The sequence below is a fragment of the Amphiura filiformis genome, chromosome 1, assembly GCF_039555335.1.
Source record: "Amphiura filiformis chromosome 1, Afil_fr2py, whole genome shotgun sequence".
Lineage (NCBI taxonomy): Eukaryota > Metazoa > Echinodermata > Ophiuroidea > Amphilepidida > Amphiuridae > Amphiura > Amphiura filiformis.
The window spans coordinates 34,397,694-34,413,042 of NC_092628.1; the positions used below are offsets into that span (position 1 = coordinate 34,397,694).

Below are 15,349 nucleotides of genomic sequence, written 5' to 3' on the forward strand. Positions count from 1 at the left end.
TGAAAATTGAGAAACAGGCGATTATGTCTTGCACTAACATTTTCTGTAGATATCGATGAATGTACAACCGATACTGATGATTGCCACACCTCTGCTACATGTACCAATAATGATGGCAGCTTTGACTGTGAGTGTAATGCTGGTTACTATGGTGATGGAGTCAATTGCAAAAGTAAGTCCAAATGTCCATGAAGTATCATTGGTGCAAAGCTCCTGTACAGTTGACTAAAATGACTGATGAATGGTTGATTACCATTTCCCGCCTAATACGGCAGTAACATCAGTGAACATTTCATTGGGTACCGCTTGAAATTGCCAGTGTTCACACTTGAGTGTGTGAATTGAATGCCATTTACATCAGTGCCACAATGGAGTGAAAAATTGTATTGACATCTGTTAATGGTAAAGAGATTAGACCAAAGAGAATAACACTATGGCTCCGGCAATTATTGGCAAGAACCCATTATTGAATAATAATTTTGTGTCTTTATGCTTGAGCTAGTGTTGCATAGGTTTTGTGCACAATGGACTACTCACACAATATGCAAACAAGGATGCATTTTGGAGGTACACTAACTATTTTGGCCTCCAGGTACGACACACAAATATACACTTTGATCAGCTCGTAATCGGCGGGCTTTTTACCACTACGCCGAAAAGTAGACCCACGTTATAAGGAGTGATAAAGTTGATCTGTCTGGTCCTATTTGGGTGTGTTAAATAGAGTAGACAAAGTATAGGTCTTCAATTAATACTTTGTGAGGCTTCTGGCGAGATGTGACAAGGCAATTCTCAAAATAAAATATTTTGATATTAATCCGCGATGTTATAAGGCTTGCCGATTACGAGCTGATCAAAAGTATAGCAGAGTCCATTATCCTTACATCTAATATGAGTATCTTCCCAGGTTCCTTTTTAAGGTTTGGTTTTAAATCTTGGATGAATTTGCTTGACCACCTCAAGGTGTCTTTTGATATATTTCATCAGGCTTATTTAAGTCACCCAGTCATAAATGTGTCTGGGTGAAAATTAATAAGTGACAAGTAACTTCCTTCCACGCCCTACTACCCAAAAAAAAAAAAGGGCTGAAGTTTAATATTGAGGAAGCTTTTTAAGACATTTTGTCACAATGAAATATCATTGGAATGCCAAACTCATACTGACATCTTTTAGGTTATAACAACATCATTATTATTTACTTTCTAAACTTGTGTTATTCTTCAGAAATCCGATTACATGACTATAGCGAGGCAGTGTCTATACAGGATGAAGGAGAATATATTCAGGATGAGAATGGACTGTATATTTCAAAGTGGATTGATGTACCCATTGGCTATCCAATCAATGATGTATATTATACAGGACTTTATGTAAGTTTTGTCAACATGGTAATAACAATATGACAAACATTTTAAAAGCACAATGCACACATGACTTATCCATGTAAGAGGAAAAAAAGATATATTAAAAGAACATAATTTTGTCAAAAAGTGATTGTGATTATGAAGTATTGTGCCATATGCTAGATCTGCAATGTTTTAAATATATAATTTCTGTTATGAAAGAAAGCATGTCTCACTAGTTGTGTTTTAACCGTTTTATAGACATGCACAATTAGGGATTCAATCATGTTTCACCGTTGTTCATCACCGTTTAACAACGATGCGGCCGTGTGGTTTACTTTGCGAGGGCAGCTTTAGCTGCCTGAGCGAAGTAAACCAAGCAGACGCGCCTAAACGGTGATGAACAACGGTGAAACATGATTGAATCCCTTTCAACAACGAAAAGAAGCTAAAGATCATATAATTCACGATTTTTTCACGAGGAAATGTCAGTTAATCATTGTCACTAAGCCTTACAAAAACTTTGATGATTTCTCTGTTAATATCATCAATAAAACTACAGAATAAAACAGCAAAATTTAGCCGCTATCTGAAAATACTGAATTCAACTTGTAAGCTGGCATACGCACAAAGGTTCCAGGCATGATGAATTTTGGCGCTCTCGCGTAAGCGTGTAGTCTCGCTTCGCATTCGGCGTATACGCTACAGTAAAAGTGTGGGTTCATCACGGATTAACAACGGTTGGCTCCTGTACAAAGGTATAGGAGGAGTTGTTGAATCTGAGGTTACTGTCTGAACCCAGACTACTTTTCATACATTACAATGCATACATCCCATAGTAAAGCCCTCTATAACAATTGATACACAAATAAAGCATAGTATCAACATGTCTGTCAATATCCTCAGATTAAGCATGTTATGCTGTTTTTATACCTTATTTATGTTTTGCTTGGTTTCTTTCCTTCCATTTTGTCTTGTAGCCTTCTACCTTTTGTACTCTCTCCTGAGAGTTGTCTTGATTGTAAAGCCATAATATACAATTTTTGTCAAATTTTTACAATTTGAGTAACAACTGTTGGGATGGTTTTCCACCCTCTCTTAAGCTGAAATAATGAGATAAAATGAAAGATCTTGGCCACTTAACTATGGAGCTATGTGGGATTTACTCATTAATTCAAAATTGCTCTGTTGGCTGATTCCAATTAAGTGTAAGTTGGACAGGTATAAACATTACAAGATGCATAAAACAAAAACAGGTTTGCAAAAATGTAGCCAAATTAATTCCAAAATATTTTACATTATGGCTTTAATATTAAACCCATAGAGGGTCATGCTTTCTTATAGACAGAATAACACTCAGTGTCACAGTAATGGAGAATTGTGGTCAACATTCAAAGTAGAAAGAGCATTTGTCAACTGAAAATATTACCCTCTTTCTAGTCTCATTCCACAGACTCCTTATTTACTTTTTTACCATGAATACTATTTTGTCTTGATTTGATTGCATTTCAAGTAAATCAATTAAAACTGTCACCTGATTTTTGTTTTCTCAGTTTACTCAAAATGGACAAGTTATGCTAGCCAACACAAAAGAACAGAAGTTTTGGCCTCATCCCAGCAATGTTGGGGATATTGGCGCTGAATATAAGCTTATTGCACCATTTTGGAGTGACGCTGCACCACTTGATAATGATGAAGTATGGGATATTAAAAGTCAGGTAAGCATAAAAAGGTTGGTTTCCTCTAGGTGGGGCAAATCTGCATTCAATTTTGGGGTGTCATTTTAGCGTATTTCATATTTTCTTTTGATAAATCAGAACAAATTTTTGAAAAAACAATTTCAAAATTAGAAACACTTCTGGTAAATCAGTATGTTGGTTCCTAAGAGTTACAAAATGTTCATAATTAAAGTACTCTGCAACCAATTTGAGCATAAATTATTTTACAGACATTTTGCCTTAAATCCTAACACAAAAATAAAACAAAGAAAAAAAAGAAACTCATCTTGCATTTTGTTTACACCTACAGGTAACAAACATATTTTGAAGCCTAATTTGTCCTTTCATTTAAAAACTTTGCTTCATTTGCAACTAATTTGTATTAAATAATTTCTTGTTTAGAACATTTTTGTAGGATCTGTTGAGATTTTGAGACCGGTGCCTCTTGCACCAAAGGCAAATACCTTACCCAGTGTGCCACACTCAGAGCTGTAGCCAGCCCAAGTTGGGTGCCAGCTAATTTAATTAATTTTTTCCAGGAAACGCTCATCACAGACATGTGTTAGTGTGCCACCTGTTGACAAAACTGTGTTAACTACAAAATCTACTTACTGGAACAACAATAATAGTCGCCATGAATGATCTAGTGAATTTCATGGGGGTGTATGTCACTGTGAAATTGCAGTTTTATATGCATGTGGACATGAAATATTGTAGATTTTTGATATGTACTAAATTTTGTACATAATCATACAATGAGTAAAGTTTAAAACCTTTGATCCAAACACAAGCAATTCCTACCTCTCATAATTTTAGAAGGTTATTGTTTATCATCTCAACAAAGACAGGGCAGATTCAAACTTCCAGGAATCTAGGAGACTGATCAAGTCCAAGGACAAAAAAGGTCACAATCTAATGATCAACATCACAGTCTCAATCTTGTCGTTGAAAGATGGAATAACCATATGAAAATTTAGAGCGGTAGATTTAACTTTCTTGTGTTTGGATCAAAATGTTTAAACTTGAATCATTCAATATACCAACACAGATTAACTTTTATGAACTATAATCATACAATATTTGGGCCGATTGGAAGGAAGCTTATTATGATTGAGTGCTGGTCGGCAAATGCTAGTAACAGTTACAGCCAACCAGCATAGCTACAACCCTGGCCATGCTGCTCCCTATTTGGCATCAGATGATGTACATTGCCACAAGTGCAGAGCACACAGCCCATACACTCACACTTTCACACTTATCTGATTTTACCTTTTTTCAGGTCGTAGATGCACTTTCAGAAAACAGTGATGATTCAACTCTGACATCTATCAACAAGCTTGTAGATACACTTTCTAATTATGATGCCTTTAATGCCACGTGGGCTATCATCATTACGTGGTGTGAAATGCCACAACCTTTGGACAGCGATTATGCATTGGATGTCAAGGTAAGCTCGATAGATGATCTCTCCATTAATGATGACTTTGATGCCCATTGGGATATCATCATTACATGGATAGGAATGCCACAACCTTTGCACTGCGATTCTCCACTGGAGGTCAAGGGAAGATGATGATAGATGATCTCTCCATTAATGATGACTTTGATGCCTATTGGGATATCATCATTACATGGATAGGAATGCCACAACCTTTGCACAGTGATTATGCATTGGATGTCAAGGTAAGATGATGATTGATGATCTCTCCATTAATGATGACTTTGATGCCCACTGGGATATCATCATTACATGGATAGGAATGCCACAACCTTTGCACAGTGATTATGCATTGGATGTCAAGGTAAGATGATGATAGATGATCTCTCCATTAATGATGACATTGATGCCCACTGGGATATCATCGTTACATGGATAGGAATGCCACAACCTTTGCACAGTGATTATGAATTGGATGTCAAGGTAAGATGATGATAGATGAGCTCTCCATTAATGATGACTTTGATGCCCACTGGGATATCATCATTACATGGATAGGAATGCCACAACCTTTGCACAGTGATTATGCATTGGATGTCAAGGTAAGATGATGATTGATGATCTCTCCATTAATGATGACATTGATGCCCACTGGGATATCATCGTTACATGGATAGGAATGCCACAACCTTTGCACAGTGATTATGCATTGGATGTCAAGGTAAGATGATGATTGATGATCTCCATTAATGATGACTTTGATGCCCACTGGGATATCATCATTACATGGATAGGAATGCCACAACCTTTGCACAGTGATTATGAATTGGATGTCAAGGTAAGATGATGATAGATGATCTCTCCATTAATGATGACTTTGATGCCCACTGGGATATCATCATTACATGGATAGGAATGCCACAACCTTTGCACAGTGATTATGCATTGGATGTCAAGGTAAGATGATGATAGATGATCTCTCCATTAATGATGACTTTGATGCCCACTGGGATATCATCATTACATGGATAGGAATGCCACAACCTTTGCACAGTGATTATGCATTGGATGTCAAGGTAAGATGATGATAGATGATCTCTCCATTAATGATGACTTTGATGCCCACTGGGATATCATCATTACATGGATAGGAATGCCACAACCTTTGCACAGTGATTATGCATTGGATGTCAAGGTAAGATGATGATAGATGATCTCTCCATTAATGATGACTTTGATGCCCACTGGGATATCATCGTTACATGGATAGGAATGCCACAACCTTTGCACAGTGATTATGCATTGGATGTCAAGGTAAGATGATGATAGATGATCTCTCCATTAATGATGACTTTGATGCCCACTGGGATATCATCATTACATGGATAGGAATGCCACAACCTTTGCACAGTGATTATGCATTGGATGTCAAGGTAAGATGATGATTGATGATCTCTCCATTAATGATGACTTTGATGCCCACTGGGATATCATCATTACATGGATAGGAATGCCACAACCTTTGCACAGTGATTATGCATTGGATGTCAAGGTAAGATGATGATTGATGATCTCTCCATTAATGATGACTTTGATGCCCACTGGGATATCATCATTACATGGATAGGAATGCCACAACCTTTGCACAGTGATTATGCATTGGATGTCAAGGTAAGATGATGATTGATGATCTCTCCATTAATGATGACTTTGATGCCCACTGGGATATCATCATTACATGGATAGGAATGCCACAACCTTTGCACAGTGATTATGAATTGGATGTCAAGGTAAGATGATGATTGATGATCTCTCCATTAATGATGACTTTGATGCCCACTGGGATATCATCATTACATGGATAGGAATGCCACAACCTTTGCACAGTGATTATGCATTGGATGTCAAGGTAAGATGATGATTGATGATCTCTCCATTAATGATGACTTTGATGCCCACTGGGATATCATCATTACATGGATAGGAATGCCACAACCTTTGCACAGTGATTATGCATTGGATGTCAAGGTAAGATGATGATAGATGATCTCTCCATTAATGATGACTTTGATGCCCACTGGGATATCACCATTACATGGCTAGGACTGCCACAACCTTTGCACAGTGATTATGCATTGGATGTCAAGGTAAGATGATGATTGATGATCTCTCCATTAATGATGACTTTGATGCCCACTGGGATATCATCATTACATGGATAGGAATGCCACAACCTTTGCACAGTGATTATGCATTGGATGTCAAGGTAAGATGATGATTGATGATCTCTCCATTAATGATGACTTTGATGCCCACTGGGATATCATCATTACATGGATAGGAATGCCACAACCTTTGCACAGTGATTATGCATTGGATGTCAAGGTAAGATGATGATTGATGATCTCTCCATTAATGATGACTTTGATGCCCACTGGGATATCATCGTTACATGGATAGGAATGCCACAACCTTTGCACAGTGATTATGCATTGGATGTCAAGGTAAGATGATGATTGATGATCTCTCCATTAATGATGACTTTGATGCCCACTGGGATATCATCATTACATGGATAGGAATGCCACAACCTTTGCACAGTGATTATGCATTGGATGTCAAGGTAAGATGATGATTGATGATCTCTCCATTAATGATGACTTTGATGCCCACTGGGATATCATCATTACATGGATAGGAATGTCACAATCTTTGCACAGTGATTATGCATTGGATGTCAAGGTAAGATGATGATTGATGATCTCTCCATTAATGATGACTTTGATGCCCACTGGGATATCATCATTACATGGATAGGAATGCCACAACCTTTGCACAGTGATTATGCATTGGATGTCAAGGTAAGATGATGATTGATGATCTCTCCATTAATGATGACTTTGATGCCCACTGGGATATCATCATTACATGGATAGGAATGCCACAACCTTTGCACAGTGATTATGCATTGTTATTCCATCATCTTTATTCAAGCAATTTAAACATACAAATTTAAAAGAATAAAGAAACCAACAGACATCCAAGACAACTGGGGCCTTTACTGACCACCAGGCATGGCGTGAACGAAATACAAATTACACATACACAATCTTTAAAACACCTAAAAAGATACAAAAAAATATAAATATTATAAAAAATTTAATTAATGACATTGGATCATCAGGCGACAGATACGCCCACCCTGGTAGGCTATCTGAGGATATTGACATTCCACTCTTTTTCATGTCTTGCCTGCGTGAGAGCCATTTTGGAGATGTCATTCCTCAGATCTTTGTATTTAATGTAAGACTTGGCTACATGCAGGAGGCGGTTAAGACGAGTCTTGTTCGATTTTTGTAATTAGACCTCTTGAACCAACCTCTAATGGAATGTAACTGCAATTGTAGCCAGTGTCAGTAATGTCGCCTACCAGAGAAGCATATCTGTCAACCTTAAGCTTGTGAGACTTATCAATGTTCGTTTCAAAAGGCACGGTGAGTTCTAACAGAATGATTTGTCAAGGTAAGATGATGATTGATGATCTCTCCATTAATGATGACTTTGATGCCCACTGGGATATCATCGTTACATGGATAGGAATGCCACAACCTTTGGACAGTGATTATGCATTGGATGTCAAGGTAAGATGATGATAGATGATCTCTCCATTAATGATGACTTTGATGCCCACTGGGATATCATCGTTACATGGATAGGAATGCCACAACCTTTGCACAGTGATTATGCATTGGATGTCAAGGTAAGATGATGATTGATGATCTCTCCATTAATGATGACTTTGATGCCCACTGGGATATCATCGTTACATGGATAGGAATGCCACAACCTTTGCACAGTGATTATGCATTGGATGTCAAGGTAAGATGATGATTGATGATCTCTCCATTAATAATGACTTTGATGCCCACTGGGATATCATCGTTACATGGATAGGAATGCCACAACCTTTGCACAGTGATTATGCATTGGATGTCAAGGTAAGATGATGATAGATGATCTCTCCATTAATGATGACTTTGATGCCCATTGGGATATCATCATTACATGGATAGGAATGCCACAACCTTTGCACAGTGATTATGCATTGGATGTCAAGGTAAGATGATGATAGATGAGCTCTCCATTAATGATGACTTTGATGCCCACTGGGATATCATCATTACATGGATAGGAATGCCACAACCTTTGCACAGTGATTATGCATTGGATGTCAAGGTAAGATGATGATTGATGATCTCTCCATTAATGATGACTTTGATGCCCATTGGGATATCATCATTACATGGATAGGAATGCCACAACCTTTGCACAGTGATTATGCATTGGATGTCAAGGTAAGATGATGATTGATGATCTCTCCATTAATGATGACTTTGATGCCCACTGGGATATCATCGTTACATGGATAGGAATGCCACAACCTTTGCACAGTGATTATGCATTGGATGTCAAGGTAAGATGATGATTGATGATCTCTCCATTAATGATGACTTTGATGCCCACTGGGATATCATCATTACATGGATAGGAATGCCACAACCTTTGCACAGTGATTATGAATTGGATGTCAAGGTAAGATGATGATAGATGATCTCTCCATTAATGATGACTTTGATGCCCACTGGGATATCATCATTACATGGATAGGAATGCTCACAACCTTTGCACAGTGATTATGAATTGGATGTCAAGGTAAGATGATGATAGATGATCTCTCCATTAATGATGACTTTGATGCCCATTGGGATATCATCGTTACATGGATAGGAATGCCACAACCTTTGCACAGTGATTATGCATTGGATGTCAAGGTAAGATGATGATTGATGATCTCTCCATTAATGATGACATTGATGCCCACTGGGATATCATCATTACATGGATAGGAATGCCACAACCTTTGCACAGTGATTATGCATTGGATGTCAAGGTAAGATGATGATTGATGATCTCTCCATTAATGATGACTTTGATGCCCACTGGGATATCATCATTACATGGATAGGAATGCCACAACCTTTGCACAGTGATTATGCATTGGATGTCAAGGTAAGATGATGATAGATGATCTCTCCATTAATGATGACTTTGATGCCCACTGGGATATCATCATTACATGGATAGGAATGCCACAACCTTTGCACAGTGATTATGCATTGGATGTCAAGGTAAGATGATGATTGATGATCTCTCCATTAATGATGACTTTGATGCCCACTGGGATATCATCATTACATGGATAGGAATGCCACAACCTTTGCACAGTGATTATGCATTGGATGTCAAGGTAAGATGATGATAGATGATCTCTCCATTAATGATGACTTTGATGCCCACTGGGATATCATCATTACATGGATAGAATGCTACAACCTTTGCACAGTGATTATGCATTGGATGTCAAGGTAAGATGATGATTGATGATCTCTCCATTAATGATGACTTTGATGCCCACTGGGATATCATCATTACATGGATAGGAATGCCACAACCTTTGCACAGTGATTATGCATTGGATGTCAAGGTAAGATGATGATTGATGATCTCTCCATTAATGATGACTTTGATGCCCACTGGCATATCATCATTACATGGATAGGAATGGCACAACCTTTGCACAGTGTTTAGACCTTGGTGGTCGAGGTAAGATGATGATTGATGATCTCTCCATTACATGATGACTTTGATGCCCACTCGGGATATCATCATACATGGATAGAATGCCACAACCCTTTGGACAGCTTATTATGCATTGGATGTCAAGGTAAGCTCGATAGATGATCTCTCCATTAATGATGACTTTGATGCCCACTGGGATATCATCATTACATGGATAGGAATGCCACAACCTTTGCACAGTGATTATGCATTGGATGTCAAGGTAAGATGATGATTGATGATCTTCTCCATTAATGATGACTTTGATGCCCACTGGGATATCATCATTACATGGATAGGAATGCCACAACCTTTGCACAGTGATTATGCATTGATGTCAAGGTAAGATGATGATAGATGATCTCTCCATTAATGATGACTTTGGTGCTCCACTGGGATATCATCATTACATGGATAGGAATGCCACAACCTTTGCACAGTGATTATGCATTGGATGTCAAAGGTATTAAGATGATGATTGATGATCTCTCCATTAATGATGACTTTGATGCCCAGTGGGATATCATCATTACATGGATAGGAATGCCACAACCTTTGCACAGTGATTATGCATTGGATGTCAAGGTAAGATGATGATAGATGATCTCCATTAATGATGACTTTGATGCCCACTGGGATATCATCATTACATGGATAGGAATGCCACAACCTTTGCACAGTGATTATGCATTGGATGTCAAGGTAAGATGATGATTGATGATCTCCATTAATGATGACTTTGGATGCCCACTGATATCATCATTACATGGATAGGAATGCAAATAGACAGTTAGAGCAGCCAAATGCCTGTTGTGTAGCGAGTCCCAGCCCAGGGTGTTAATTGGTTGCCAATACAGGTGCTTGTTCTCTCTGTAATCTCGGAAGACAAATCGAGACTACTGCTCCAATATTGAACACGCTCAAGACGGTCCACCACAGTCTTGATGGTATGTGGATTCAGGCTTCTATTGTATATTCCATTTGTGGGCAGGCTGAAGTTTGGAATGCTTTGGCCTTGACTTCTTTTTAGAACAAGGTAATACGATGTCACGTGATGTATCAAACCTAGGGTGCAGTTGGCCTTCTTGCTGATTTTATTGCAGTGTGCAGTCCATGGGAGTTTGCTGGATATCATATGTCCAAGATGCTTGTGTTGATCTGGGAGAATATTATCATAGAGACTGGTTTTATGCTTGTTGGTTATGGAGAGGATGGCACATTTACCAACATTTAAGTGCATCGGGTCATTTGAAGAACAATTTAAGAACTCTTGAAGGTCTTTCTGGGGATCATCAGACTCATGATTTCTGTGTATATGATGCTGCTCATCAGCAAAGAAAACGCAGATGCTAGAATTGATTTATCCTGGTTGTCATTTATATAAAGTAAAAAAACAGGGCTGGTCCAAGCACATAACTTTGGGAGTACTCCTGATGTGACTTTCTCTCTGGGTGGAGGGAGCTCTATTTACCAGAAACTGGGTTTGGCTTCTAGAGTTAAGGAAGGAAATTGAATCCATTTTCAGTGTAAAGACCTGTGGGAGTTTGAGTTCACCCAGTGCCTTCATTTTGTGCCAGGGGACAATTAATAGCTTGCTAGGAATGGGTTTTGTTGGTAATTGAGGCTGGCCTGATACACGCCTGCCAAAATTTTAAGTAGTTTGCATCAGGCATGTCAGCCAGATAAGAGGTTTTCTTTTCGTAGATAGACACTCTTCTTTCTTTTTTTCTTTTGAGTAGTAGCACACTTTATATCAAGAAAGTGCGATAGATCTTGGCTACATTTCTGTACCGGTAGCTGAGCATTAAAATGGAGACAATAACTAGTTTTCCAAAAACTCTAATAGAGAAATTTTGCGATGTTAAGCATGAAATCTCATAAGGGTAGGTACAAGTAAACAGTCATCTTAATAAACAGTTAAGCAAACTGCAGCTGCTGAGATATATAGAATTTGTTCAAGTGTGTGTGTGTGTGATTAGCTTTGAATTCCAAGCGCTAACATGTGATTGGTATTTGTGTGTCAAATATGAGGACAGGGAACCCATCTTGTAGCTAGCATGCACTTATTTCCATATTGCAGTATTGATGAAGTTACAAGCTGCACATTTGTTTCATGTTGTAAACATATAACCTAATACATTTGGTAAAAAATGTTAAATGCTGCAACCAAATGGCTTCATTTTGGGGTCTCATTTCTTGAACAATTTCTTGATCTCAGGATAGGCATGTTCTGCCAACACATCTCTCTCAGACACCTCCAGGAGTTTGGAAATGTTAGAATCATTATTCTTCCATTACTCTTTTCTATTGTTTCCAGAGAAATACTATCACCAAAAAACAATTCTAAATCACAAACGGTTATACTAGTTATGTCAAATCTTCAACTACAAAAGAGGATGCTATGCTGTGGGATCTATTATCAATCAATCTGTCGCTATTGGTTGCGATACAACAACCACGTTGGCTTCTTTACACAGCCGCTGGGATTCTAAAACCAAGGCTGACTCAGATTGCTAGAACATTTAGGTAAAGAGATATGACAATTATATCAGGTATATTTACTATAATGGGTCAACCCAGTTAGGTGTGTTGTCTTTTATGTAGTAGTATTTGTTTCTAACAAAAAATAATCATCATTTTATCATAAATTTTCATATGAAAGTATGTTTTGTCTCCATTGTAAGATGTTGAAAAATTCACACACCAAAGCAAAAATGTGATCAGTATTCAAGATAGGTTAACCTGCATGGAGGAGAAGTGATTTCTATTACAGTGTTAACGAATAGATACCATGGCTGAAGACTCAGTATAATCCGTAAAATTCATGTAGTAATGGAATTTATTTTAAGCGCTAAGTAATAGAGGAGGATATGCAATTTCATATTCTACCTGGTGCTGAAAGAGGGCACCTTTAGTAAATTGAGTTACTGTGGTCAAAGGTCACATACAGAGAGAACATTATTAAAATGCTTTAATCAAGTTATAAAACATCAAAAAGGAATTTAAAAAGTCAATGGGCTGCGTACATTTGTATCTTCAAGACAAGTCTAATTAATGAGGCCAAATTCAAGCTGATGTTGTTCAAGGTCAATCATAATGTGGTGATAATGGGACATAAAACCTGTGGATAGGGGGTAGTGTTTAAAATCAAGCAGAGGTCATTTGAGGTCAAAGATCATGTAGTGGGTCAAGTTTTAAAAATTGGTCTAATTAACAGCAACTAAAACTGAAATATCTCTGGGGAATATAATGACCATGACGCCAGAGAACCCATAATCTGAGAACTGTTAAATTCTAGTTTTAATTTCAGCTTCAACCAGCAAGATTTGCCTCCAAATCCTAACCTTTAATCTTCAACATTAATCTTAACTCTAAGTCTAAATCTAAATCCCTTAAAATGCTAGACAATACCAGTTGATTTTTTTTTTTAGACTTGGAAACCGCTGCCATCAACAATAACTGTTAACATGTTATGGCCAGTTCAAGAATTTCGTAATCTTATTGGTCAGTTTTGAAGACAGTTTGCTAACATAAAAAGCAAACCTTCCCATGCGAATACATTCATGTGCCAAGTTGTAAAGGTTGTTTCAAAAATAAGCAATTATTGATAAGTTGTAAGATCTGGGAACTTGGGTGTCAAAGCCATCAAATTTTAAAACTCCTTTTAGAACCAGAGTCTCTACTATAAGATGAGAAATACAAGTTAAAGATGTGTTTGAAATTCATTTAAACCCTGCGTGACGCACAGAAATGTAAGGGTGTATGAAATTTTGAGAATTTCTCTAAGGACATGGATTGACAAAAACATTTTATTTTTCTTTATATGCCTTTAAGAAAATGTGGATATTTTATGAAAATAACATGCTACAAAAATGATGGTCATAAAAAATTTTAAAAGCCACAAAAATAGTGGTGCTTTATAGCGTTTATTGATACCACTCTTTGCTTTCTTTCACTCCACAGGCCAGATAAGTACACACAGTCAACACCAACCTTCCAGGACAGACTTATATAGGACTCTGCAAACATTGACCCAACTAATAAAAAACCAATCATTGAATGTCTGTCTATTGCGGTACTTAAGCAGTGTAGCAATGAGGATACTTCAGCAGCCAAGACTATCTGAGGTTCCAAGGTCCTACTTATTAATTGGCTCAAGCTCAAAGCAAGATGCTAATTATCAAGCTAGCGATGTAAGCAAAAGCGTTGTTTAGGCCAAGAGATGTGAGGACATTACCAGAAGAATATGGTTCTGCAGAAAGTATGTCAATAAATCAATACTATGAATTTGCATAGGTTTTTTTTTTTATATCCGGTTAGATTCTAGTGCTCCAACTGATCAGTAGGTTCAGCAGCCATTGCAAAGTTATCATGTATAACCTGCTTGCTACACTGTGACATTTAAAGCCAGAAGAGGATGCCCTAGTTTTGTCTAAATTCTCACTTTAAGATGATTGTAATGTACATAGATAAATCCAATATGCCTTGCAAAAATTGCAGTTTGCAAAGGTGTTTACCCACTCACAACCTCTATCCCCTCACTTCAGCCTTAACTCAAAATACTGATTTTGGTATCAGGTGAAAAGTTTCATATTTTTCTCAATAACATGTTGAAATTAGGTATTCCAAATTGGTATATTTCTGAGAAATCATCAAAGGGTTTGGTTCTAATTAGTTCTAAATGTAGTAGTACTTATATTTTTAGACTAATTAAACAGTTTTTTGATCATATCTTCGGAATACAATTCAATTTGGGAAACTCCTAATTTCAATATGTTAACGAGAAAAATACACTCTCTCATTTGATGTCAATATATTACATGATCATGAGGATTACTGGCTAATAAAAACACTGTGAAGTTACTTTTCAGTTAAACCACGTACTAGTATAAAAATGTCAATAATTCCATAAGGATTATTAGTCACATTTACAAGGAACATTTACATGTTCTTTATGCATAAATGTTTGAAAATTACGACGAGATTATGTATAAGTTATAAGTAAAGCTTTTAAAGAATTCTGATTTTCAATATATCAGGTCACCTTCCTTTAATTAAAAAAAAATGGGCTGTATTTGTGACAAAATCTGATATTTTTAATAAAATGATGTGTCCCGTGTCTTAATTTAAACCATCGAAATATTGGTCAAACTGTTGATAACACTGTATGT

At 37.2% G+C, this 15,349-nt stretch overlaps 2 protein-coding genes across 2 annotated transcripts in view; both read left to right on the top strand.

The window, feature by feature from the left end:
- LOC140158568 (uncharacterized) overlaps nucleotides 1–4,634 on the top strand; it is a 93,348-nt gene extending 88,714 nt beyond the window's left edge. The window contains exons 21-24 of the mRNA XM_072181708.1: nucleotides 50–172; nucleotides 1,225–1,370; nucleotides 2,897–3,061; nucleotides 4,341–4,634. Coding sequence (XP_072037809.1) covers nucleotides 50–172; nucleotides 1,225–1,370; nucleotides 2,897–3,061; nucleotides 4,341–4,634 — 728 coding nt within the window. The remainder of the gene's footprint in view (nucleotides 1–49; nucleotides 173–1,224; nucleotides 1,371–2,896; nucleotides 3,062–4,340) is intronic.
- A 5,919-nt stretch (nucleotides 4,635–10,553) lies between these two features.
- The window catches only part of LOC140158579 (uncharacterized), a 65,895-nt gene continuing 61,099 nt past the window's right edge, over nucleotides 10,554–15,349 (top strand). Inside the window, exons 1-2 of the mRNA XM_072181720.1 lie at nucleotides 10,554–10,763; nucleotides 11,248–11,392. Of these exons, the coding sequence (XP_072037821.1) occupies nucleotides 10,554–10,763; nucleotides 11,248–11,392 (355 nt within the window). The remainder of the gene's footprint in view (nucleotides 10,764–11,247; nucleotides 11,393–15,349) is intronic.